The sequence below is a fragment of the Bos indicus genome, chromosome 18 (assembly GCF_029378745.1).
Source record: "Bos indicus isolate NIAB-ARS_2022 breed Sahiwal x Tharparkar chromosome 18, NIAB-ARS_B.indTharparkar_mat_pri_1.0, whole genome shotgun sequence".
Taxonomy (NCBI): Eukaryota; Metazoa; Chordata; class Mammalia; order Artiodactyla; family Bovidae; genus Bos; species Bos indicus.
In genome coordinates this window covers 26000149-26027261 of record NC_091777.1, presented here as the reverse complement: position 1 = coordinate 26027261, position 27113 = coordinate 26000149, and the positions used below count along the sequence as shown (strand labels likewise).

General features: G+C 46.3%; 2 protein-coding genes across 4 annotated transcripts; one reads left to right on the top strand and one right to left on the bottom strand.

Moving 5' to 3' along the window:
* Positions 1-1006: 1006 nt before the first annotated feature.
* On the bottom strand, positions 1007-13124 carry COQ9 (coenzyme Q9). Its single transcript, XM_019978843.2, has 9 exons — positions 12970-13124; positions 10826-10994; positions 9545-9680; positions 6328-6470; positions 5984-6068; positions 4471-4575; positions 2400-2555; positions 2010-2063; positions 1007-1687 (listed from the first exon to the last, which is right to left on the bottom strand). The coding sequence occupies exons 1-9, from the start codon at positions 13043-13045 to the stop codon at positions 1652-1654; spliced, it is 960 nt and encodes a 319-aa protein (XP_019834402.2). The 5' UTR covers positions 13046-13124; the 3' UTR covers positions 1007-1651.
* Positions 13063-25937, top strand: CIAPIN1 (cytokine induced apoptosis inhibitor 1). Of its 3 annotated transcripts, none has more exons than XM_070770620.1 (9): positions 13063-13201; positions 17261-17442; positions 18104-18256; positions 19685-19761; positions 21210-21372; positions 22824-22897; positions 24046-24161; positions 24640-24721; positions 25234-25937. In XM_070770620.1, the coding sequence occupies exons 2-9, from the start codon at positions 17286-17288 to the stop codon at positions 25342-25344; spliced, it is 933 nt and encodes a 310-aa protein (XP_070626721.1). In that variant the 5' UTR covers positions 13063-13201; positions 17261-17285; the 3' UTR covers positions 25345-25937. The 3 variants fall into 3 exon arrangements, with proteins under 3 accessions (XP_070626721.1, XP_070626718.1, XP_070626719.1); XM_070770617.1 differs by having other exon boundaries at positions 19682-19761; XM_070770618.1 differs by lacking the exon at positions 13063-13201 and adding an exon at positions 13314-13627 and having other exon boundaries at positions 19682-19761.
* The last annotated feature ends 1176 nt before the right edge of the window (positions 25938-27113 follow it).

The following is a 27113-nucleotide window of genomic DNA, read 5'->3' as shown; positions in this document are numbered from 1 at the left end:
AAAGAATAATCAGAGGGGATAGAGAGGCGTTTGCCTTAGCAAGGAGTGACACCTGAGACAGAGAAGAAGAGCATTAAGGGGGCCCTAGCACTAACGCCTGTATCATCTCAGTAAATTAAGGTTGTCTGTTGAGTGTGAGATGGATGCTATAAAAGATAAAAGAGGGAATGGAACAAAATATGGGATAGCTACTGCAGGCAACTTGACAGGATGTCAAGATAAAAGAATTAGGTGCAGAAAGGGCCCAGAGGAAAGTGCACAAGAAACAGGAAATTCCTACTAGCCATTACTCCCATCATCATTCAGTCTACTTGGGTAGGAGACAGCAAAGCAGAAGACAGATGGCTGCTGAGTGCTGCGTGTACCAAAATGGTGAAGCCCCAACTCCTAATGTGAGGATACTTGGAAATGGGGGTCTTTATGAGGTCCTGAGGATAGAACTCTCAGGAGATTAGTGCTCTAACAAAAACAGGAAGAGGCAACAGAGCACACTTGCATGCTCTCTCTGTTGTGTGAGAATGTAGGGAGAAGGTGGCCATGTGTGTCAGGAAGAAAGCACTAAGAATCAAGTTAGCTGGTACCTTGATCTTGGACTTCCAGCTTCTATAACTGTGAGACATTTCACCACAGCAGCCTGAACAGACTTATACAAGTCTGTTCAGGGGCTGAACAGAATTAACCGGACTTAAATAGGGGGCCCAGCCAGCACAGAGGCTGAATTTGTAAAGCTAAATACTGTGTCAAGGAAATAGTCAGTGATGGGCAGGAGGAGCCAAAGAAGCTAACCGGGAGGGGGAAAGACCCCTGTCACCCACATTTTACTGAAGGGAGGCCCGGGCCCACAGGTGCAGAGCTGTCATAGCTGCCCAGCAATGTCACACAGCACCGGGACCCTAACTCAGGTCTCCTGACTGCCAGTTGCAAGCCTTCTCCAAAACCCTGCTCTCTGCTTCTGGGGTCTTGGACAGCTGCCATGATCTGTATGGAAATTCCCTACACAACAGGAAACTGCTTCAAAGATATTTATTATAATATTTTACAGACTCTAAGTTCACTAATAACCCTGTAGTGAGTGCTGTTTTAACATGACACAGGGCCTGGGACCACACCTCTGGCCAGGCTGAGCACCGGCAGGCACCTGTCTCAGGTGAGGCAGCCTGCCCGCGGGGTTTCCCGGTGCAATGACTCAGGACACTGGAGCATGAAAGGACAGCATGGAACCCACAGGCCTGTGCTGTGCTGTGGGGGAGCTGCCACCGGGGGTGGCCTCAGATCCGGACTCTGACTTGGGAGCCCCAGAGGCAGGTTAAGACATGGTCAAAGTGCCTGAGAGACCACAATAGGGATGTGTTGGGTTTCCATGATCTGAATGCTTGATTGAGTGCCGCATTTTTCAGTCCCACAGCTATGGTGCCAAAAGGCATCAGGAGGCCTGGCCTGGCATTAGGAACTGAAGAAGTGGCCCAACTCTGGGCTACACCTGTGCTGTCCAGTGCCCTGTGGTTCCCAGGTGGCTGTGGTAGTGCTGCAGAGTCCTTTGGCGCTTTCTCGGTGACACCCTGTTCCATGGATGGCACCTTGTATGTTTCAAAGCCCTTTGGATACATCCGTGGGTTTTCTTCCGGGTACTCTAGCTTACAGCCCTTCTTGCTCACCGGCGCTGGTTTAGACCTGTCAGGTTCTTGAGCTGACAACAGGATGGAAACAGAGAATGATGAGACCTGGCCCTGCCCCCAGGACTCCAATGGCAAAGACTGAGATTTCCGAGGCAGCCTGTGTGGCTATGATGCAGAGATCTGATGTACCAGGGTCCCAGGCATAAATTATGTCTTCATGCCAGTAACAAACAGAGGTGAGATATTTGGGATCTAGAGATTGGGACTGAACCACTGCCAGTCGTAAGATTAGTTTCCCCAATTTAAGGCTACAAAACTACTTGGGGTGAGTGACATGCGTGAGGATCATGGGACTGGAGCCAGCTGGGCAGGGACAAGACGGGCGGTACTCACCGTCACTGCTGCGCCCATGAGTCCTTGCACCAGGGCCTCTCCGGTGGACTTGACCTAGAAGGAGTCAGAGTTAGGTTCTCTCAGGCCCCCACCACTGCTCAGACGTGAGACAGGGAGGTCTGATCAGTAGGCTTACTAGCCCCAACAGATAGAATCAAGAGGGCCTGTGTCCTGGAAGAAGAGTCTACAGATAACACAGTAACAAAGGGATCACATGTGGCTTTTAGGGAAGGGCTGGGGTGAGGAAGAACCAGTCAGGCTCCCTGTGAAGGCCCTGGGGACTGTCAACTGAGGCCCAAGAAGAGCAAGAGAACAGACAGGTGACGAGTTTGGCCCAAGAGGACAGAGCGCTTAGTGAGGCAGCTTCCCAGATGCCGAGCCCCGAGCTACCTGCTTGGCAGTGTGGCCCATGTTCATTGCATCGCTGATTCGGTTTTCCAGAAAGCGCCAGGTGTCCTCGAAGTCTGGGGAGGAGTCCTGCATCATCACCAGCTCAGTGGTATTGTAGATGCCAGCCAACACTGCTCGGCGGGTATACCAGTTAAACTGCAAAGAAACCCATCCAGGGGGATAGGTCACCACTGTTGCTGCAGGCTGGGGGAAGTCTGAGTGATTCCTACCCAAAGCCCCTGGCACTTGTGGGCTCCCTCCTAATTTCCCCTTTCCTTCACGGATACACGTGGCCCTCTGGACAATGTGGCTGTTCCCAAACTAGGCTGGGTGTCAGAATCACCTGGGAGATTGAAAATGCAGGCTCCTGGGCCCAACCTCTTAGAGCCCAGAGTCAGCAGGTCCGAAGTTAAGTGCCAGGATCTGGATGTTTATTAAGCATCCCATATGGTTTTGCCATCCCATGGACAGAGGAGCCTGGTAGGCTGCAGTCCATGGGGTCGCGAAGAGTCAGACACGACTGAGCGACTTCACTTTCACTTTTCACTTTCATGTACTGGAGAAGGAAATGGCAACCTACTCCAGTGTTCTTGCCTGGAGAATCCCAGGGACGGGGGGCTCTTGTGGGCTGCTGTCTCTGGCGTCGCACAGAGTCGGACACGACTGAAGTGACTTAGCAGCAGCAGCATGATTTTGCTACATCTGCTGTTTTGAACCCACCAGTGAAAAGCCCACGTCTCTGGACATCTAGGTATTTCCCTGGTGGCTCAGATAGTAAAGAACCTGCTTGCAGTACAGGAGACCCAGGTTCAATTCTTAGGTTGGGAAGATCCCCTGGAGAAGGGTATGGCTATCCACTTCAGTATTCTTGCCTGGAGAATTCTGTGGACACAAGGAGCCTGGAGGGCTACAGTCCACAGGGTCACAAAGATCTCATATAATTTTCAGGCTTCCCTGGTGGCTCAGATGGTGAACAATCTGCCTGCAATGCAGAAGACCCAGATTTGATCCCTGGTTAGGGAAGATTCCCTGCAGAAAGGAATGGCTATCCACTCCAGTATTCTTGCCTAGAGAATTCCATGGACAGAGGACCCTGGCGGGCTATAGTCCATGGGGTCTAAGTTCCAGGGAGGCTCTGTGATCAGGCAGTTGTGACCAAACCTTGTGTCATCCATCAGTGATGCGAGGGCTTGAGGCAGCATCAGGGACAGACTGGAACACCTGGGAGGAGCTGAGAGTTCGGGTCCTTCAGCAACTTCTGGCTGTGGCTATCCTGGCCAATCACTCTTCAGAGCACTAGCTTGGCTGCTTCCTGTTTTACCTCCCTGATTTCTGGGCTTTCTAATTTCATTTTCCAACCATCTCTGTTGGTGGTATATTCCCGTATGAGGGAAGTTTATTAAAGCACTTTGTTAGAACTGTGGTGGAAGCATCTCTCTGCCTTCCATCCTGGATCCCACCAAGTACCATCGCATATTAATTTCTTTTATGAAGGTGTAGATATATACATGTGTATATACATTTTTAATTTTCTACCAGAAATACGATAGTATTAATAAGTCAGATTCTTTCCGGCTGCCTGTTTAGAGGCTTATTGATCTCTGAGCAAAGCAGGCCAAGATGGGCTGTAGGGAGGGAGTTTCTTTTTAAAGCAATGTCTTAAAAAAAAAAGTCTTAGAGGATGTCTCTACGGGCATCCTTTTTTTTAAAAAATCAGTCTCATAAAAGACATACATGGAGGAAGTCTGCCACAGAATCTAAATTTTAGGAGACTGAGGGGAAAATGGTTATAAAACGGTAGCCCAGTCAGCCCTCTGATGCCGTGTGTCACACTCTGGGGGGAAGGAGCACTGATGTGTGGATATAGCACTGGTCCCTGAATGAAGAGGACCTAGAGGCTACTGTGGCTTGTTGAGGGACCCTCCTCATATGTTAAACTCTCCTTCCTAAGATGGGAATGACTCTGGAGTCCTCCTGAAGGGATGTGTGATCAAAGAAATTTCACAAACTTCTGGAGAAAATGCTTAACCCAGCCGTCCCCACCCGCTGCGGGCCTGAGGAGAGCACTCACGTCAGTGGACTGGTCCCCAGCGTAATGCCACATGTCATCCACCATGCTGGTCAGCAGGTTCAGGCTGGGTGGGATGTTGTGAGGGAGCATGAGGATGCTGAGGGCCTGGGGAGAGACGACACAGGAAGGGGTACTTGCACACCGGTAATGACAGCGCCTCACTGTTCGGTAGAGGTAGTAAGGGGCCCGCCCAGCCCTCCTTCTGAGACGCACCATCTCCACCCACAGCTGTGAGCTCCTGGCGTCTAAGGCTCCCTCCCAACTACGGCTTATGGGAGCCGGGGCAGAGTACCCTCTGCTGCCCAATCAGATCCTCAGTCCCTGGCATATGAACTTGGGAATGCAGACAGCCAGGTCTAGCCTGGTATCTTTGAGTAAGGATGGAGGAGGGCACCCCCATTCTGTAACATGGAGAAAGAGGCAGGGATAGGAGGGGAGTCTGGGGGAGGTTTCTAAGCCCTGATTCTAGGCCATCCCGGAGCGCAGCAGCATTCCTGCCCTTGATGCCCTGCTGTAGCTCATGATAAACTCCTTCCAGTTTTTTTTTTCTCTAACTCAAACTGATTTCTGTTACCTGAGACCTCAAAATCCTTTCATATAAGCAGTGGCACAACCCAGAGATGCCTCCATTAGCAGGTATCAACACTGGACAGTCCGAGGGTTGTCACTTTACCAACTCTGAAACCCACTGGCTGTGGCCTTGAGAGACGTCCCCGACTGGCTGGAAAGTTATCTTGAAATAGCCCAGGAGGAAACACGCTTAATAAGAAGGCAACCACAGCCTACTTCATGCACTTGTGTGGCTTTAAATGCAAGGTGGAATGAGTCAGTCCACGAAATCGAGCATGCGAGCATGGGCAGGGTGTGGGCCTTGACTCTGGGCTGAACTCCCTCACACCCAGTGCACAGCTGAAATTAAATGCCCAACCATCTCCCAGCTGGGCAGCGGATACCAGTTGATCTGTGGGTTCTCTCAGTTCTGATATATATTGACTTTCTTAACCGAGAATGGCCCACATTGTGACACACTTTGAAAAGAGGAGGAAAAATGGAGCTTTAGAAAAGTTGGGGAAAGCCCTTGGAATGAACACTCCAATTCTCTAAGTGTCACACTGACAAACTGAAAAGAAGCCCCACTCCCCTGAGATCTAGAATGCGAAAGGGCTGTTAATGATGATGGTCACTAAAATCTTCTGACTTTTCTAATCTCCTTCATGGAGCCCTCCTCACCAAAAACCCATTGACATACTCGGGCCACTAGCAGCCCACCAGGACGTGATCTAGGACCAGGCCGCTCACATCTCCAGGAACTGAGACACAGGCGGCTCAGAAGGCCCTCTCTTTGGTTCTCAATCTGACACCTACTGTACCAGTGCACTGCACACCCCTGGGTCTGTGGAGATCAGCAAGCTAACTTCTGAACATCATGCCAGACCTTCCGCGTGAAGGTGCTAAGAATCATAAACATGAACACACTGTCACCCTGGGGCCTGGATGTGGGTGGACCATGTACCCGGGGCCAATGCTGAATGTACGGGATCAACATTCTCAGTCTGGTTTCCACAGCATCCCTCAAGAACTTGTCTGTTTTCTTCTTCCTGGAAGAGAGAAAAGAAAACAGAGTGTCTCTGGGTCGAAGGCAGGGGCTCAGTGCTACCCTGTGTACTCGGTTCTAGCACGGAGGGGTCCACCAGCTAGAACAAGACAGGCAGCTACATTTCTGTCCCATTGGAGCAGCTGGGGTGCTCAGCGCTACCCTGCAGGCTCTGCTTGGACTGGCCTCCTCGGGACAGCTGGTGGGGTCCAAGTCCTCCCATCCTTAGCTGCTACCCCGAGCAATGATGCTGTGGGACTTACTCTGCCTGGCCCAGCTGTACCAGCTTCTGCTCCTCCTCCAGGACATGGGTGAGCCGAGCATTGCACTGGGTCACGAAATGCAGGATCAGCTCACTGCCGTCATCCCCAAACATGCTGGCGGCTGCACTGGAGAGACCCAGGGACTACAGAGGGGGAGGGGGAAAACAGGGAAGTGGCGGGCAGGTGCAGTGGTCACTGGCTGCCTGTTCATCACTAGCACCTCTTCTCCTGGCACCAGAAGCTTGGCTTTCAGTGCGACACCTCCACTCCTCATTCTTGGTCCATGTGATCTGGGAGAAGCTGAGCACTCGTCCCTCCACACTCCATCAGGCCCCCGGGTGTGATGCAAAGTAGGGGATCCAGGCCGGCACGTGTGGAGTTCACAGCGCCTAGTTCTGGGACATGCACGTGACCAAATCTAGTCCTATGAGGCTGCCTCTGGAATTCCGCTAGTACCGACAGGGAAGAGGGACTCTCTCTCCTCTGGGGTTGCTGACTCTCTCAACTCATGGGAAGCCCCTGCTGAGAATGAAGCTCACGGAGGGGAAAGCAAAGCAGATACGCCATGGAGACAGCTCCCAGCAGCACAAGATAAGAACGCTGAGCCAGAGCCACTTTCAGACTTTTCTGTTATTAAATGAGCTGAAACACTCTGTCTTGCTTGAGCCAGTTCAGAGTTGAGTTCTAACACTTGTAACCTAGAATTTTAACTGTTGTGAAAAGGGCCTTGGAAAAAGCACTGTCTTTCTAGCTCACTTAACCTAAATCTCTTGGAAAGTAGGTCTCTCAGTTATTAAAAAAAAAAAGAAAAAAAAAACCCACAAACTTTTCTCACTGAGTTGTCAAGGAGTTATTTAACAAAGCCACAGAGGCCTTTTACTACTCCTGTTAAACAACAGTCACTGAGAAGCTACAGTCGGAAGAACCCTGATGACAGCAGGGACGGAGGACAGAAAGAAACAAAAAGACTTAAAAAATCCCCACCATTGGGAGTCGGGAAGGAATTCTCTTCTGGCGGAAGTACCCAGCCTTTTTGGGCTTCCTTGGTGGCACAATGGTAAAGAATCTGCCTGCCAGTGCAGGAGAACAGGATGAGAGCTACTCTCTGTAGGTGCTACCTTGAGGATACCTTAATGTTCTCTTTATCCTTTCGGCTACCTGGTTACCAATGTCACATCTAGTTAACAATGCTTCGTGTTAAATTCTCTCTATTCGAGTGATTTCTTCTGATTGACGCACTCCCTGAAAGACCAACTCCGCTTCTCAGAATCTGTCCTGAAGAAACCAACCAGAAATGTACTTAATTATGTCATACACATAGGTTTATAATACTAAAAAAAAATCAGAAACAACCCAAATGTTTATCAATTGAGTTCAAGTAAATACAACAGGTATTATGCAGCCGTATGAACAGAGGTATGCAGAGTGGGGCGAAAAAAAGCCAGGTAACCATAGAATAATCAGTTGACTCAGATTTTCCCAAACAATCCTGTTACATTTCTGTTCTCTACAGGTGCTACATCTTTCTCTAATGATTCTCTCAAACCTTCCCTGCCACCTCCAAATCTTTGTCTCTTACCACTTTTTCCTAACTTCAGGTTCATGAGACAACCACGCCTACTTCAGAGAAAACAGAAGCGATTCCCTGGGAACCCAGAAGATTCTTCTAAAACGAAATCTGCAGCTGTCTTCTCCAGCTTTGCCTCTAATACATCGAAGGCCAGTCTTTCCACCTGTTTTCTGGACTTCATAAGTCTTGCCTTCAAGGAACCTCACATTTGTAATTTTGCCATTTCTCCTGTATCTTTACCATCACCCGTGTTTCTGCATCATCCGGCTCCAACTTCCATCCCACTTCCCCCGCTCGTACACTAGCTCATACACTAGCTCGTACACTAGCTCGTACACCAGCTCCCCTCTACCCGTCCCTGCCACACGCCTCTCCATTTCCTTACCCTCCACTCACTCCTCAACCCACCCCGTTACTGCTGACCTGTACTCCCCTCCGACGGCTGCTACTGCAGTCACCGATGTCTAGTAGCTCCGCCCACATGTTGCTGCTTGGCCTCCAGAGCAGGCTCTTCCACCTCAGTCTCCTTTGCCACCCCACCCTGCTTCACCCACCCTTCAATGTCAGTGGTCCCCGAGAACCTAGACTCCTCTCTCTTTTCACATGACACTCCTGGCACACTCACACTCGTGCCACCCGAGGCAATCTCACTCACATCCCTGGTTTAACGATCACATACATATACTCTAGTCCAGGCAGCTCCTCCAGTTTCAGGCCTGTATGCTCGAGGTTTCCCAATGGCTGACCCAAAGATCCCTCAGACACAACAAAGCTCAGGACTGTACCCATGATCCTTCCCCAAACTTGGACCTCTTCAGGGGCCCTAATCTTAGAAAATGGCACCGCCACGTACCCACACATGCAAACTGACAGGCAACTCTGTCACTCCCTCCTATGTCATTCTACCACCCGTCTCCATGTTTACTGCACTGTTCTAGGTCAGAAAGCCCTCCTCTCTCCTGCATGACTGGCAGCAGGCCCCAGTGACTCGCTCTGCCTCTAATACTTCTTTCATCCAGCAGCCAAAATGATGGTTTCCGAAATGTCAAATTTAATCCCATATCTTCTGTATCTCCAGGTGGGGCTAGTGGAAAATAATCCACCTGCCAATGCGGGAGATGCAGGTTTGATCTGGGTGTTGGGAAGAGCCCCTGGAGCAGGAAATGGCAACCCACTCCAGAATTCTTGCCTAGAAAATTCCAGGGACAGAAAAGCCTGGTGGCTACAGTGTATGGGGTCGCAAAGAGTCGAACACGACTGAGCACATATCTCCAATTATTCTTAGGACAAAAGACATTGTAACTCTTCAACGCGACCTTTGGATCTTGTCTGATTTGGCCTCAACTGACCCTTCCCCAGCCTCACTCAGCTCAGATCTCTTCCATCACACTACTTATGATCTGCCTTTAAAACCTAACTCTCAAGATTCAAATGCATGGTATATTCTTTTTATATTAAAAAATAATCTAAAAATAAAGCCATTTCTACTCCACAGAGGAAAAACAAGCAAAACCAGAATATCTGATAGCGTGAGGGGTTCCAGGACTCTGAGCTGGGCTGGAAGAAAGTGTGAGGCCCTCTTCTCTGGCCGGTATGACTCCCTCCTGGCTGACCCGGTCAGGCCTCCCTGCCCACACCCATACACACCTGGGCTCCTTCTGCAATGGCCTCTGCCGTCCACCCATGGGTGGGCACAAACTCCAGGGCTGCTGTCAGGATGCGGTGCTGCAGCTGCTCCTCACTCTCATAGTCCTCCTCCTCCTCCCCGCCCTGGTCGGTGTACCTGAGACAGACAGGGGGAGAGTTCTCACTCCTCCTCTCACCGCCTCCTGCCGAGCGATGCAAAATGTGCCTGGCCAGAAACCACAGGCGCTGTGCTTCCTCTCAGCGTGTGTTGGGAGGACATTTACTTACCTGTCAGTATCAGTGTGTGAACGCCGACAGAGCAAAAATCACATCATCCTTCACCTCCCAGAGAGTCACCGAGAGAAAGGAACCAGTGAGCAAGGAGGTCACGCGATAGGAAGGGACACGCTCTCGCAGCACCCTGGATATCCCAGTCTATAGCCTCATGGCACCATTTCTTTATCTAGATTTGCACCAAACTGTAATCCATGAGGACAGGGACAATGGTGATATTACTCACAGGGCCTGGCACAAAGAAGACCCTCTGAACTGAAATGAAAAGGACATTCAGTGCGAAACCGGAAAACTGACTGGGGACTCTCATTTCAGAGCTGGAGGAGCTTCTCAGGGGCAGGATTAAGTAGACAGAACGTATCTAATGGAGACGGAAATTATTATCTCCTTTCTGCCAGGCAATTTGGCCCCACAGGTGTGAACAAAATTCATAAGGTGCGTAACCTTTGACTCCGTGCTCCCACTGCTAATAAAATCACACACTTGATCACACCATTTTTCATGATGTGAATGAAATCTAAATATCCATCAATAGAAGGTCAAATAAATTTTGATACTGCCATTTGTTGTAATATTATGCAACAATTAAAATCATACAATCTGTGAAAAGACATTAAAGATGTCCTGCTGAGTGAAAAAACAGGCTCTGGAACAACAGGTATAGTATACAGTGTAATTAATCATTTATAATATACATAGGGCTATATATGAATTGCTTAGAGAAACATCTAAAAGGATAATCACAAAAACGTTAGCAGAGTTATTCCTTGGTTTGTGATTTCTGGTAATTTTTTTGTTTGATTTTTGTGAACGTCTTTGTATTGTTCAGAACATTTTAGAATGTATAGGCACCATTTTCATAAAATAAACAAACAAGTTCTTTCCAAAGATAGTTTTGAAAATGATGAAAGGTGTGAAGAGGGTGGAGAGCAGAAAGAAAGGAGAAGCACAGATTCACCCAGGCACTTAAAGTGGACAAAATGGGTGGGCAGGTGTTCTGATGCCTACCTGGGGGGTGAACGCAGAGCCTCTGGATTGGGTTCCTCTGCGCCCTGCGCCTCAGACTGTTGCTGAGAAGAAGAGGGCGGGGGTTGATTCTTCTGCTGATCCAAAGACCTTAGCTGCATAGCTGAAGCACGGAAGGCACGTGGGGCCAGGGCTGGTCGGCAGCGGGGCACTGAAACAGAAACTGAGCTGATCAGTCAAGGACACTCTTGACTCAAAAGCAGACCCTTTGAGACCCAGAGTGGTAGGAGGGATGGAAGAAAAGCAGAGGAAAGCCAGAACCAAGTGCTGGATCCTAGACACAAATCTTAGGTAAACTGGGAACCTTCTGACATGGGTTCCCATGTGGTGGCAAAAGTATAAACCAGGAGAACACCTGTCTTCTAGGCATGTTTCCATCATTTGTTAGGTTAATGGACAAAGAGCATGACTTTAAAATATGCAAATTAAGAGCAATAATCTCTATTTACTCAATGAGAATGCTGTGAGGCTCAAACAAAAAATGAAAGTGACTTAAAAATGTTACATACTTATATATCATAGCAAGAGCACTGGACTAGAAATTAGGTCTGAGTACCGACTCCCTAGTGTTTATTGGGTGTCTGTTTTCTCATCTGCAATACTGCAACAGCCCCATTTACTTCAGGCAAGGGCTTTTAAAAGGTACAGTACTGTGTTCACTAAGGAAAGGCTAATACTACGGTTTTCTTTCCGAGCATTTATACAAAAAAATTCAAACACACAGACAAGTGGAAAGAACTGTGGCATGAATGCCTGTATATCCACTACCTAAGTTCTACACGGCTATCCATTACTCTTCCTACATTAATCTATTTCTTGATGCATTTGTCGCAAACTTCAGTATTCTTTATTTCTAAACATTTCAGCACACACATCCTTAACTAGAGTTAAAATTTTTACTTTTCTTTTATTGAGGTGACATATATATTCACCTGTTTAAAATTTTTCACTCTAGTCTTGCCTGTCCGAGAATTTCATCTATACAGAATCCCACTGTAGGTTCTGTATAAGACTTTTTTTTTGCCCAGAATATCTTTTAGATTGATTCATATTTTTGTGTAGATCAGTAGGTTGTTACTTTTTTACTGCTCAGTAGTATTCCATTAAGAAACACTATTCCGTTGGGCTGTTTCAGTGTTGGCTATTATAAATAAACGTGTTATGAATGTACTTGTTCAAATCTTGTTGCGGACATATGCCTTCATTTCTGTTGGGTAAATATCTAGGAGATTTTCTGGTCACAGGCATTATTTGTACTTCTACTGAATATAGGTTGGAGTTATGTATAAAACAGCACTCATTAAAGAAAAAAAAATCTATGGACCAACTCAGAAAACAATGATTTTTAAAAGAAACACAGCATGCGACAGGTGAAAATATCAATTATTTTAGTATATGCACAGAAAAAAATGGAGCAAATATTCATAAAACTTTGAAAAGGGTCTGGGAGATCCCAAAGCAATATTGCAGAACCACTGCAGTCCAGATTTCAGGTGGACTACAGGAGATACAAAAGAACATTATTTCATCAGTTATATACTTATATATGTTAATACATAATTTACTTATGGGAGGTGACATCTGTTTTCCATTTATGGTAGTGATATAAAGGTCAATATTTTTATAAAATCAGACATATAAACAAAACTACTGACCATATGGAGGCAAAGGTGATACGTAGATACTGAAGAATTACTGAAGTGGTGGGGAAATGACTGCCTTAGGAAAAAGTATTAATAGACGAGGGGCTCTCTATGGCTGTTTCCTGTGATCAGGGCCCAGGGATTTGAGATCAGAGTCAAGAGACTTGGGCAAGTGTGCCAGTCTGTAACAGACGAGCTGTGTCATCTTGGGCGCCCACAGCCCTCTCTCAGGCTCCGTCAACTCCGTGAAATGGGAATGACAGGCCCTTCCCTGATGCTCTTGCTCCTCACAGGTCGAGAACGTGGTCAGAAGCCAGCCAGGCGACCACTTCAAGCCCGGGTCGCCGGCGCGAGCCGTTATGCCCTTCACCTCACCTTGCCCTCGAGCCGCCCCGAGGCTTCTTCAGCCCCTCACCCAGACCAGGTCGGTTCCCTCCACCCCACCCCTTCCCTCCCCTCTCCCGGGCTCGGCCGCCCCCTCACCGGGCAGGCACCGCAGCTGAAGGAGCCTCCAGCCCGCCCGGCGTAGGACGCCAGAAAACGCCACCGTCGCCGCCATCTTGGAAGTGGGCACGCCGCCTACGGCGATGCAATGGCAGCGCTGAGTGGCCACTTCTGCCCGCCCCAGCGCAGCGGGAGTTTCCTCCTCTCGCGAGAGGCGCGAGGTGTGGAGCCGGCGGATGCAGAGAAGCTGGGAGCGAGCTCAGGGCGGCAGGTGAGCGCTCTTCTGGTGGTCCGTGAGCTCGATCGTCCCCAACAGTCCCCTCCCGACCCATTCTCTCCTCTACATCGGCTCCTTTCCCATTTCCAGCCCCGTCCTTCGGCGGAAACGTGGCCGTGGCCACCTCCCTGAGGACCACAGCTGGGTTTCGCCCGGAGGAAGCCAGTGTGAGGGGCCGGGCTGGCCCTGTCTCCCCCGCGGCCCCTGGAGTGGTGGCTTCGGCCCTTTCCGGGCTGCCTTATCTCCCGCGCAGCCGGACCCAGCCTGAGGCCCGGGGGACAGCGCTCAGCTGGGGACCGGGAGATCGGAGTCTGAGACCCACTTCTAGTAGCAAGCTGTTACGACCTTGAGTCTACATCCCTCTTGGCAAACATCGGAGAAGCTGAAGTTTCCGTCTTGGAGGGGTCTCTGGAGCCCCAGGTTGTAAATTTGAACCTGTGTCTTCCCTGAACCTCCAAGGTGTTGAGTTGGTATAATTGAGTATTCCCAAACTTGCCAGGTTGGAAAAGCCATCAGGATACTTGTTAGTAAGTTGGATGCGGAGATCTTTCTCCTGGAGAATCGATTCAATACCTCAGAATGTACCCCTGGAATCTTATTTTAGCGTGCCTCCGGGTGATTTCGATGATCTGCAAATTTGGGAAAGGCTGGTGGCCTTTATTCTTACATTGAGTGCCAAGCTCTGCATGACTCAGGGAGGTCATGGACTAGTCACTGAACAGAAATGTAAATATGGAGTGCCTTACTGGGAAATTAATCAACAAGGAAGGCTTCATAATAGTCGGAAGAAGTAAATTATTTTGGGGATTAGAGATAACGGAGGGCAGGAGCTAAACATGCCATTCTGTAAATTTTGTGCATTTAGACCCTTTTCTCTTTTGCATCTTTGCAGCTTTAATCTTTTCAGTTAGCTTATCAACTCTAGACTTTGCAATTACCTCTTCTCCCCTGTGTGAGTGTGGGGGAAGCCTCCCCTTAAGCCAGAACTACTCCCCAGGTGTTAAAATTTCAGATCCATATTTCTAGATTTTGGTAAAGCCCTACTGATCTCCCCATGAGGTTTTGTTTTCTGAGTTCTGTCCACTCATCTTCGAGTGAATATCTCTTGTAGAAAGTCTAGCATTTGCTTGGAGAAAAAGTTGTCCATTTCTTTTCCTTTGAGTTTACTACTTCCTTACAGGTTATCACCTTTTTTTCTGTGTGTGTGTGTGTTTCAGTTTATTTGAATTAAAAATTTCCTGATAACTGTCAGTATTCTCAGAATTTTTTTTTATACACTTGACTTGAAAGGGTTTGATCCTTGGTTTGAACTGAAATCCAAACTTAAATCTTTTTTTTTTTAAATTCTTTCCCCCCCACCCCCTTCATCCTTAAAGGAATCCAAATGCTTCAAGATTTGATGTTTACAGGTGTCTTAAAAATAAACAAGTGAATCTCCAGAAATTGTTCTCAGATAAATCCATTGACGTGACAATGACTTCTACTCTACCATTTTAATGAAACTAGGCCTCTGAGTCACACTTCCAAGTATGTTGACTTAGGTGCCAGACATTTTTTCCCCTATATCTTTTTAGAAAAAACATTGACAACAACATAAAACTCTGATGATGAATAACATCACACTTTCGCTTTTAGATGTTTAAAAGAACACTGTGTCCCATTTTATTCAGAAAATGCTGACTGCAAATGGTGGCTGTGTCTTGTTTTTTGAGGGTTAATGTTTAATAAATGTATTTTATGAGCTCCCTGTTGCCATAGAAGATTAGTTTCAGGGGATATGGAACACAGAGCACTTTCCAGTCTTCTAATTTATGGACAATCCCACTGGAGTACTGTATAAGATGTCATAAAGTGTGGCTCTCATATTGTGTAATTTTAACAATGAAAAAGCAGCTTCACATCTCTCCTTGGGGAGTCCTCCCAGCTGGCAAGGCTGAAGAGGAACAAGATTTTATAGGACTGTTTGAAGCAAAGGCAAATAAACTGGCCCCAGAGAAGTGGAGGCTCAGAGTTCTCTGAGAACATTATTTTATTGAGCTTTATGTGCCAGGCCCTGCTGAGTGCTTTGCATATTTTTATATTCTTATTTACTTCTTGCCACCGCCTTGCAAAATATAAGATCATTATCCCTACTTTATTAATGAGAAAAGAGAGAGGCTAATCACAGATCCATGGTTATGTAGCCAATGAATAGAAGATCTAGTGCTAGATAGAATCCCAGTCCATTTCTGTTGGAAACCTGTGCTCTGTAAAACTCTGCCTCCATTAAGTTTGCTGAAAAGGTCTAGAGATCTGGCCTTTTGTGTTTCTCCTGCTAATGAGTAGCCTTTGGCCCCTCAGTTCTTGCATGAGGGTTTTTCTGTGAGTACAGTGCAAGGTTGGTGTAGTGGGAAGGGATCTTTTTCCATGGCCCCCAGGGAGAACTTGTTTCAACATCATTCTAGAAACAGGTCGTTTATTTCTTATACCTTCATGCCCAGCAGTTCATATTCCTATCTTGTAGTCGGTTCTTAAATGTGAGACCCCAAGTTGTTCACTTGAAAGACTTGCAAGGGTTCTTCCTCAACATCATGTTACAGTTGAGAGCTTAAAGTTTCAGTTCTTGATTGTGTGCTTTTTAGGGATTAAAAAACCACAATTTAGTGAATAAGGAGTCCTGTTTGTCTGATAGCACTTGGCATTCTTTTACTGTGCCTTGAAGGCAGGTTAGGATAATAAAGGTATTCCACAAGGAAGGAATCACATAAAAGGCACGATGGAGTGAAAAATGCCAGGATTTTCCATTGAACAAGGGGAGGTAGGAGATACAGGTAGAGCGTCTGGAGATTACAGAGCACCTGGATCCAGAGGACTGAGGAGATTTGACTTTGCTCTAGAAAATAAAAGCCTTAGTAACTCCTTTAGAAGATGAACGACAAAATCAAAAGTCCTATTTTGATTTTGTATCATATTTAAGGATGCCTGGCTAACCTTAGCATGTTTTAATAGGCTGAAAGGCAAATCATTTGAAGGGAACATTTTGAAAGAAGGAAGAGTGTATGTGCCTGGCTTAAGCTCAGTCCTGGAATGTTTGTGGTGACATAATTGTTACTGGGTTAGCCACCTCTCAGAAGACAGAAGTGTTCCGCTTAAGACTGATGCACGCATGACCTCTCTCCTACAGCTTCTGTCTTCGTGTCATCTGGTAGAGCTATCTGCAGGCAGGGACTCAGTGTCATTAATGTTTAAGAAAGAAAAAGGGAACTAAGTAGACTGCTATCTTGCTGACCTGAGTGCATCGTGAGGACATTGTATACTTGTCTGAGTATCAAGTGAAAGAGAAAGTTGACTCTGGTGGGAGGAAATTTCCATAGGTTGAAAGCATGGGTTTTACAGTCATACAGACTGGGATTCAAATCCCAGCCCTTTCTTTATCCACACAACACTTACCAGTTACGTGACCTGGGCAAAGTCAACAGTTTGTGTCCTGACTAAAATGGGAGTATTACCTAGTTTAAGGTTATACTTGGGTTCAGTTGAGATAACGTATATTAAATGCTTTGAAGAGTTTGGCTAATTTTAATTGTTAAAGAAAGACATGGTAGATACCATTGGTCACTGCAGAGTCAGTGGAATTGAATTTTCCTATCTTGATGAATGGAGAAATATCATTATTCAATTTGCTAAATTTACATATGTTGTCTCTTTTTAAAAACATCTCAGCTTGTGGTTAGGATATGGCAGCCAACTTATTTGCTTCCCTTGCTGAGTCATACTTATGCTTAATTAATGTCCTGTGTGTTTTATATTCTGTTCAAGCTGAGTTTTCATAGCAAAGAGAGAATAATCGTTGTGCCTTCAACCTCCGTACTTGACTCCCCAGTCACGATTCTCACCAAGAAAGCCACCTGCCATGTTTGGGAATGTTGGGGTTATGAAACCTTGGATAATGGGTTTGTTTGATCACACTCTGCTATCTACAGTGAGATTTTCTAATGGAAGGTCAAAATTAGGTGTAATTCTAATCATTCCATGTTTGTCTCTGCTCAGTCTTGACTCTTTTTTGGCCCATAGCTTTTAGGTCCACAGCACTGCGGGAATGGCAGATTTTGGGATCTCGGCTGGCCAGTTTGTGGCAGTGATCTGGGATAAGTCATCCCCGGTGGAGGCTCTGAAAGATCTGGTGGATAAGCTTCAAGCCTTAACTGGCGATGAGGGCCGAGTGTCTGTGGAAAATATCAACCAGCTGCTGCAGTGTAAGTACCTGCCCAGGTTGTCTTTCAGGGCAGTTATGAGGGGGGTGCTGCTTTCCTGTCGTTCCTTGATGGCTGGGTTTTTGTTTCAGGTGGCACATGATAGTGGTTGTTTCAGTTGAGATATAGTGGACTTAGATAGAGTTGATGATCTGTGTAAGTAGGTTCTTCTTTCTTATTACTTTGTGCTTAGCTGCTTAGTCGTGTCCAACTCTTTGTGACCCTTTGGCCTGTAGCCTGCAAGGCTCCTCTGTCCATGGAATTCTGCAGGCAAGAATACTGGAGTGGGTTGCCATTTCCTTGATCTTTGCCATTTCCAAGATCTCCAGGGGATCTTCCCGACCCAGGGATTGAACCCACGGCTCCTGCGTTGCAGGCAGGTTCTTTACTCATTGAACCTGTTCCACATCTTTTTTTTTTAAAGCTTGTTTTTCGTCCACCTCTTTTTTTACTTTTTCCCCTGAGCATGTAAAAGAAGAAGAAGTTAGTAAGACTGAGGGAGAGCAAGCGTCCTTGCCCCACTTGCTAGTAACAGTGGTATAATAGACTTTGCAGAACAGGTAGGTGTTTATTTTACGGGGCCACGTGCGTAGCTTTTGTGGGGGCTTGGTCGATGGCTTCTGGGGCCCAGGTGACCACTAAGTAGAGTCTTCCTTCTTTTCAGCTGCCCACAAAGAATCTAGCTTTGACATTGTTTTGTCGGGTATAATTCCTGGAAGCACCACTCTGCACAGTGCTGAGATTTTGGCTGAGATGGCCCGGATTCTTCGGCCTGGTGGATGTCTTTTTCTGAAGGAACCGGTAGAGACAGCTGTAGGTAAGGAGATCTTCACTTAAAAGACTAGATCTTCACTTGAAAGACCTACTTAAACCCTATGATTTAACAGGGTTGAATCTTAGGTATGTTTGCTGCATCTCTCTGAGTAGCAAATATTTGGAGATCAATATTCCTATATTAAACCTTATCCTTAGGGATAAGTTATTGTAAAACTCTGAACCACACATCTGAATAAATTGTGATCTTTGACCTGTTAGTTGTAAAATAGAAGGAAACTGCTCATCTGAAAATGGCTGGATCCTTCAACAGGTGAATGGTTTAACTGGTACATCCACACAATGGAAAACTACGCAGCGGTGAGAAAGGAACAAACGCTTGCCACATGGCAGCAGTTTGGATGAGTTTCAGGGGAATCATGCCGAGTGAAGGAAATCCAGTCTCCAAAGCTTACATGCTGTATGATTCCATTCACAGAACATTCTTGAAATAACAAAGTTATAGTGACAGGGAACAGGGTGGCCATTGTCAGCGGTTAGGATCAGGAGGGAAGGGTGTTCATGAGGCTATAAAGGGGGTAGTGTGAGGGTTCCTTGTGGTGATGAAGACTATACACACACACATGTATGTAAAACTGGTGAAATCCGGATAAGCTCTGTGGACTATATTATTACACGTGACAGGTTCCCAGCCTTCATACTATGTAATAATTGTATAAGATATTACCATGGGGAGGTGAGGGGAAGGGTCCTCCGAACCTCCCTGAACTTTTTTTTAATTTACTATACATCTATAGTATTTCAAACTCAAAAATTAAATATAGTCCAAGAGTGATGAGGTAAGTATTGATTCATGTGAAACTAAAGATAGAATCCAAGAAATAAAAACCTTTTTTAATTTTTTTTGCTTAGTGGTAAAGCTGTCAGAGTCATTCTAGAGTTTTAGCATTTTAGACTTTCTATCAAAATGTGATGCATTTCATCAAATATGATAATAGAAATGAAAGTATTTTGAAACATATAGAGATGTTTATGTGGAAACACAGACTTGTGATGTTAGGAGCAGATATAGCCTTCTTTGCCAGGAGGTAAACCCTGAGTGGCTAAACACAGCGTCTTACCAGAACCATACAAAGATACTTGTATACAGTTTCTAATCCTCTTTCTCAGTCATTATCCAGCAGCCTCTGTAAGGTTAAGTATTTCTTAGAAACAGAGAGTGATAAGAAACAGTAATAAAGGATTTATTGTATAAGAGCACTTTGAACAACCAAAAGGATTTCTCTAATTAAAATATTATCATTAAAATATATATATACATCTTTATATTGTATATAAATATATTTATATTCTATTAAACAGAATAGGTTATTATTATTTTAATGCCCTGTTGACTCGATTAGGATAGAGCCTTTATAATTTTTCCTGCATTGGCCTATAACGCTACTAATTGGGGTTTTCCTCTTAGCAGTTAACAATAGCAAAGTGAAGACGGCATCTAAGCTGTGTTCAGCCCTGACTCTTTCTGGTCTTGTGGAAGTAAAAGAGGTATGTTTGTAGATGACCTTCTTCGTTGGGAATTTAAGCCTTGGGTCACTAAGCTCAGTATCTCTTTGTCAGATGATACAGAGAGAACCCGGGAGAAATAGCAGCCCTAAAGGTGAGGTGAGCCGCGTCACTTAGACTAGCAAACAAACTGAGAAGACACCTGATGCCTCGAAGGAGGAGACCTCTAACATCAGCCTCCTCTGGACAGACTCAGCTTGGGCTGGGCCATTTTCTGGTCTCAGTACTGGTGGTGATGCCTGAGGCAGAAAGGGAGCAACACATCTCTTAGTGGACACAAGTCTTAGGCCCACGGGGAAGGCAGTCACCTGTAATTATTACACAAATCTTACACAGTTATTTTCCTCACCTTTTTGGTGGGAGGCTGGAATAGGTTAGAGGGGAAATCCTTTTCTGACAATTCAGTAGAAACATTAACATTAAATAGAGGTATTCATGGTTCTGCATTCTTCTCCCATGCTGAAATGTTCTTGTGTGAGAGATAGGTGTTAAATCACAATAGTTGTTATACTTGGATCTGTACATGGCCGCGGGCCTCAGTTTCTTTATACTTTCCCTTTTTAATTTTTCTTTTTAGTTAAAGTTCTTCCCTTTTTTAATTCTAAAATACGTGATGTTCATAAAACTTCAATTAAGACCAAAGAATTTAAAGTGACGTCTCAGATCTTGCTTACACTTCCCTCCCTAGAGGAAGCCACCGATACACTTTTTGGTGTGGCTGTTCAGACATTTTATGTATTTACAAGAGTGTTATGTGTGTATGTCTACACATTGTTAATGTAAATCAAGTCACATTATACATTGTTCAGTCACTAGCTCTTTTCTCCACCTTTAGATACGCTTGACATTTATCCATATCAGTGTATTCCCCACTTGGTTATTAATGATGGAACAACATTCAGTGGTGTAAATGGACTCTGATTTTTGTGGCCATTCATTCCTTAATTGTTGGACGCAGAGGTGGTACCCCCTACTGTTTTCCCTACCTTTACTGCCTGCTGCTTCGTCTCAAGGAACATAAAAAGCATTTCCCTCCCCCTTGGTTCGCTTTCTCTACTACATATTTCATTTCTAGCCTCTTTATCATGGGCATGCTTCCCCGCTACAGGCTTTGATCCTATTCAACACACCCAGTTCATCTTGATAATAACAATTATTACAGTCCCCACAAGGCCTCGCACAGCGCCTTGTACCCAATAGACCGCTATCTGATAAATACTTTCAAACTGTCCATGGGATGGGTTAACTGTAAACATGCAGACAGAGGTTACGCTCTGGAGAACGTGAGGCCCGAGGCCCTGTCTATGACCTCCCGCTGTCGTGTGCTTCCTCCAGATGCGAGCATTTGACATCCATGGGGGGACATGGTACCGTGTCACACTGTAGAAGGACTGTGATGTGCCCTGATCCTCTGCTGTCTTGAATTCCAGCTGCAGCGCGAGTCCTTGAGCCCTGAGGAGATTCAGTCTGTCCGAGAACACCTGGGTTACCACAGCGACAGTCTGCTCTCTGTGCAGATCACAGGCAAAAAGCCCAACTTTGAAGTGGGCTCTTCTAGTCAACTTAAGCTTTCTATTGCCAAGAAGTCTTCCGGTGAGATGGCCTAGGGACATGTCTATCTGAGTGACTTAGGAGGTCCTATTAGAAACCGAGCCAGAGATCTGAGTGAGGCGGTGAGAACTTTATAGAATCAGCTCCTTCCTTAATTTCTCTCATTTCCAAATAGAAGGATGCTTAATGTACTGCTGTCCCGGGCATATTCATAATCCGAAACTGAAGTGGCACGTGGATATTACCTAGTTCAGCCCCTCCTCCTGCGCCAGAGGATGCTGAGGCCTCCAGGTTCCAGAGTCCAGGGTTCTGAGTCCTGTGGCTTCATTAGCTAATGAAGTCTTTCCAGACCCCAGAATCATGACACTTACCCTCTGAAGACCTCCCAGGGGCGGTCATGGCAGATAAGAGTGCCCTGTTCCTCTTCCTGCGTGTCCTTTTCTCTGTGCCACTGAAAGTCAGCTTTTCTTTCTTTGAGGATCTTAAGACATTTATAAAAATAGCTCTTCTGTTTAGAAAATTACACCCAGTCCTTTGTCATCATTCTCACCCTTCCTATCACTTTCTTTTAATGCCCAGGTTGAGGAAAATTGTCCCAGCTGTGAGGTAGACAGAAATTTACAAGTATACATTCACACTGCTGTGTTTTGCTGTCCAACCTGAATCTTCAAGAAATTCTTTGGCATCCTAACCTTTGGATTCACAGTTCCAGAGCAGCTAGGATCTGCTTAGATGACCTGCCCTGTGGGGGTCTGAGCATCCAGTTGTGACAGTGATCACAGGGGGCACACTTTGCCCCTCACAGGGGGCACACTTTGCCCCCTAAGCCCCGTTCATGAGCCAGCCCACACTGAAGCCCCCGGAAAGGGAATCAGAAGGTGTAATTGTCACTGATTTGTTCTTAAACTACCACCATCAGCTCCAGAGCCCATTTTCTTGTCTATAACAGGTTTACATGAGACCAAAGCTTTGCTATTCATAATGCTTTTTGGCACACTTTCTCATTTAATCTGCAAATCTCCTGCTGTGGGTTTAGGGGATACTATTAAGCCCCATGCTCTAGGGACTGAAACTAAGAGGAGGAGGAGAAAGCAAGCTGGAGTGGAAGGTTAAAGCGTTAGGCAGACTGTGTCTGTATTTGTGGCTGTATGAAACCGACCCAAGTATCTAAATCTGTTTCCTCAGAAGATTAGGATGACAGATAAGTTTCCTCATGAGGTGGTTAGCAAGACTAAACCAGATAACATATGTAAAGTGTTTAATGTGTAGTATTAATATCTGGCACAAAGCAAGTGCTTAACAAAGGATGACTTTTATTACCATAAAGTGATGGGTCCTTTATAAGTGGTTGAGCTGGGCTTTGAGCCCAAGTCTTTTGACTCCCAGTCCAGTGTGTTCCCTGCACAGCCTTAAAGAGAAGCACTTAATATGTTTGTGGACCTTGTTTCTGGCTGCTTTTCTGGAGCTTGTTTTCTTTTATTGGTTGAACTCAGGGAAGCCTGCTGTGGACCCTGCAGCTGCCAAGCTCTGGACCCTCTCGGCCAATGATATGGAGGATGAGAGCGTGGTGAGTCAGCTCTGTGGTCACCTGATTGCATTCTTTTAGGCTTTTCCCAGCTCAGTTGGTAAAGAATCTGCCTGCAATGCAAGAGACCCCGGTTTGATTCCTGGGTCAGGAAGATCTGCTGGAGAAGGGATAGGCTACCCACTCCAGTATTCTTGGGCTTCCCTTGTGGCTCAGCTGGTAAAGAATCTGACCGCAATGTGGGAGACCTGGGTTTGATCCCTGGGTTAGGAAGATCCCCTGGAGAAGGAAAAGGCTACACATTCCACTCTTCTGTCCTGGAGAATTCCATGGACTGTATATAGCCCATGGGATTGCAAAGAGTTGGACACGACTGAGCGACGTTCATGTTGGGTAGGAGTGGTCATAGTTTGGAATGGACTCTGAATTCGTAAGTGTGAAAGCATTTAAAGCCCAGCCTTGTGGTGGTGCCTGACACTGGTGTTTTTGACTCAGAAGGAAACTCCACATTGGTGGCATCTTACATTTCCTTTTCAGCATCTTTCTCCACAGATTTTCTTGTTCTCACTTCATGTGATATACTGAAGACTCTTGTAGGCATGTGTAAACCTAAAAAGAGTTAGCCAGCTAAAATATTTTTTGGCTTCTTCATCTGGACAAGATTCCAAATGCTCACTGTCTTAAAATCTCACATCTGTGCTTTCTATAATAAAATGCTTCATTTCTGCGACTATCGAGGTTAGTGGTAAGCAAAATAGGTGATGGTTTGTGTCCTCATAGAACTTAAAGATTAATTGCCCTCACAAATTACCCAAGTGTATATATTATTATTGCCTTTTCCCCTGAAATTATATGGAAAATATTCCATCCCCTTTTCTCGTGTGACAGTCCTTATATATTCAAGTACATGTAACAGTTCTCTGTTCTTCCTGCTCCCTCCCTCCCACCCTCCTCACACATAATCTCTGCACATCATAAATGAGTTCCCAGGCCCCTCACAACCCAGTATAGCTTCCGTGCCCACAGTTTACTTGCTGTGTGGGCGGCTTGGGTGCGATGATCAACCCTGGGTAGGACGGTGGACGCCTTCTGACACACAGGGGTGAACTGCTGCCGTGGCCCGTGACCACATCAGCTGTTCATTAGCAGAGACCACGACTGTGTCATTCATGGCCTCCAACACTCTCCAGGATCTTATCGACTCAGATGAACTGCTGGACGCGGAAGATCTGAAGAAGCCAGACCCAGCTTCCTTGCGGGCCCCTTCCTGTGGGGAAGGGAAAAAGAGGAAAGCCTGCAAGAACTGGTAAGCCTTGGGGTGCGCTGGGGCCGCCTCGCTGCTGCCAGCCACTTCTGACTCTCAAAGAATCACTGTATTTTACAATTACTAAAACATATCTTACAGGAAAGTGTGTCAGATGTATAGAAGAGTGTCCTAAACAGGTACATTTTAAAGAGTACTAAAACTAACACCCAGGTACTGACCACCCAGGTTAAGAATCGGGAACCTCAGACGTTGCCTCTGCTGGCTTCCTCAGCTGCATCTCCCTCCATCTCCTCCCAAGAAGCTACTTTCTCCTAAGTTTGGGCTCCTTCCTGACTTGTTTCATAGATTACTATCTCTGTGTGAATCTCCAAACAATACCTTATTGAGTTGTGGAGCCCAAACCTGACTAGGCCAGGAAAGGTCCATGTCTGGGTCTGTAAAGGCTCAAGGGGAAAGGAGGTCTGTCAAGGATTTGGGTGGCAGGAAATCTCACTCATCAGCTCCTGACTTCCCCCAGCACCTGTGGCCTCGCAGAAGAACTGGAAAAAGAGAAATCGAGGGACCAGATAAGCTCCCAGCCCAAGTCAGCTTGTGGAAATGTGAGTATCTGGATGGTTACTCAGTATTCACAAAGGACTAAAGCATACACAGACCAGCTCCAGCTTTACAGAAGCTACTGCCCAAGTATTGTAACAATAGGTGGACATGTGAGACGGTGTCTCCAGGGAGTAGTGGGGAGACGGGTTATCACCTGAGGGTGCGTAGCACGCTCAGGACCATAGGGAGGCAGGCGCCTGTCATTTCTTATTTCTGGCCCCTTTCTTTCTGCTTCACACGGGGCCTGAAGCTACCTAACCATTTGCTACATGTGGCTATGATTTGAACTGCTGAGAACCCAGAAGTATGTCCACCTAAGGAACTTTCTGTAGACATTTGTCTTTCATGAAATCAGAGATCTTAAAGACTCTCAGTCTGTGGGTCTCAGCTGGACCTACAGATACTCCCGCTCATTCTCTTCAGGCTGCTGTGGCCATATTATATCATCTTCCAGCCCATATCTCCGGGAGAGCTGACACTCAGCTTCTCGCTAATGGGTCTCTTCTCTCAACAGTGTTACCTGGGCGATGCTTTCCGCTGTGCCAGCTGCCCCTACCTTGGGATGCCAGCCTTCAAACCTGGGGAGAAGGTGCTTCTGAGTGACAGCAACCTCCACGACGCCTAGGAGGGCCTGGCCTGGGGCACACCTGCTCCTCCGTCAGCTCCCGCCCCTCACATCCCACCACATGGTTCCCCCCATCTCCTCTGACTTAGGTCCCTGGCAGGGAGGGTGATAGGGGACAGAGTGGAGCTGGCCGGGGCGCAGTGGTGTGGAGTGCTGCCATCGGTCAAGACCAAGGTATCCTGGGGCCCTACCACCTGAGTGGGGACCTCCTTCACCCAGTGTTAGGCGAATAGTGCTCATCTCCAGTGGGCCCCTCTCCCTACGTCAGAGTGCTGACTGTGACACTCTTGGATCCCGCTGCCCTTGAGTATTGACACTGACATGGAGGACCCTGTCTCATCCTAAGCTCTGCAGCAGCGCCCACAGCTTATCTCCCAGAGTTGGGGGTTTATTTACCATGCAGTTTTTGGTGACGTGAGGCGAGGGTCTTGTGACCTCAGCACCAAGGGAATCACTCATGGGTTGCCATGATCATATCCAGTGTCCTGCTCCCTCCACTCGTCTCCCCCCGTCCATGTGTTAATGTGTTACATCTGTGTCCTATTTCATTTCTGTTCATCAACAGGTTATTAAAATTTATGTACTTACGCATACTCGCTGTGAAGAGGGTGTATGTCTGTGTGTCTGTGATGTCTGACACAGCCATCTAAGCTCACCTGGTACCACAACCATTTTTGGAGAGACTGAGTCACACCACAGGGAGCCATTCCTGCACTTAGAGATCAGGACCGACCTCCATCGCCTTTTGAAGAGTCTGTGCTGGTGAGCATTTAGAGAGAAGCAGGGCAGAAGCAGAACCAACAGTAAATCTCTGAGCAGGAGCTCCTCTGTTCTTGTTCCCACCTACACAAACATGAAAGTGATCTTGCCAGATAGCAAGAGAGATTGTGTAGATATAAGAGACCCAGGTTTTCCTGTTTTAACAATAAAGAAAAGTACCCGTTGGTATTTGTCCATTCTGATGGATTTTAGTTATGGGTATGGCTTGACTCTGAAGCCCCGTGGTAGACTGAGCAGGACCTGTGAGGATGACAGGACATCACTGCTGTGATTGGGTTATATTGTGTGGTGGATATGAAAGGATTTGCAGATAAAGTCCCTCATGGAACCCTCATACACTGTTGGTGGGAATGTACAACATTGGTGCAGCCACTGTGAAAAACAGGATGGAGATTTCTCAAAAAACTAAAACTACAACTGCCATATGACCCAGCAAATCCCCTGGCTTTATATCCAAAAAAACCAAAAGCTAATTTGAAAAGATATATGCACCCCAGTGTTCATAGCAGTACTATTTACAGTTGCCAAGAATGGAAGCAACCTAATGTCCATCAGCAGATGAATAATAAGCAACATTAAAGGTGGTATATACATACAGTGGAATACTACTCAGGCATAAAAAATGCAATTTGCCATTTGCAACCACATGGATGGACTTGGAGGGCATTAGGCTAAGAGACATGAGAAGTGATATCAGTTGTATATGAAATCTAAAAAATACAACCAACTAGTGAATATAACAAAAAAGCAGAAGTCAGAGATACAGAGAACAAACTAGTTATGAGTTCAGCAGGTGGGGGCCAATATAGGAGTAGGGGAGTAAGAGGTATAAACTATTAGGTATAAAATAACTGCATAGATACATTATTGTACAACATGGGGACTATAACCAATATTTTATAATAACTAAATGGAGTATAACCTTGAAAAATCATTAATCACTACACTGTATACCTGTAACATTATACAGCAACTATACTTCAATAAAA

Excerpts from the sequence above, each read along its gene's own strand:
- COQ9 (XM_019978843.2), bottom strand. The coding sequence starts at position 13,045 with ATGGCGGCGACGGTGGCGTTTTCTGGCGTCCTACGCCGGGCGGGCTGG. Across the intron at positions 2,556-4,470 it reads CTGGGGACCAGTCCACTGAC|TTTAACTGGTATACCCGCCG; the intron begins GTGAGTGCTCTC and ends GTTTCTTTGCAG. Across the intron at positions 1,688-2,009 it reads TCATGGGCGCAGCAGTGACG|CTCAAGAACCTGACAGGTCT; the intron begins GTGAGTACCGCC and ends TCCTGTTGTCAG.
- CIAPIN1 (XM_070770617.1), top strand. The coding sequence starts at position 17,286 with ATGGCAGATTTTGGGATCTCGGCTGGCCAGTTTGTGGCAGTGATCTGG. Across the intron at positions 18,257-19,681 it reads ACCGGTAGAGACAGCTGTAG|CAGTTAACAATAGCAAAGTG; the intron begins GTAAGGAGATCT and ends TTTTCCTCTTAG. Across the intron at positions 22,898-24,045 it reads ATATGGAGGATGAGAGCGTG|GATCTTATCGACTCAGATGA; the intron begins GTGAGTCAGCTC and ends AACACTCTCCAG.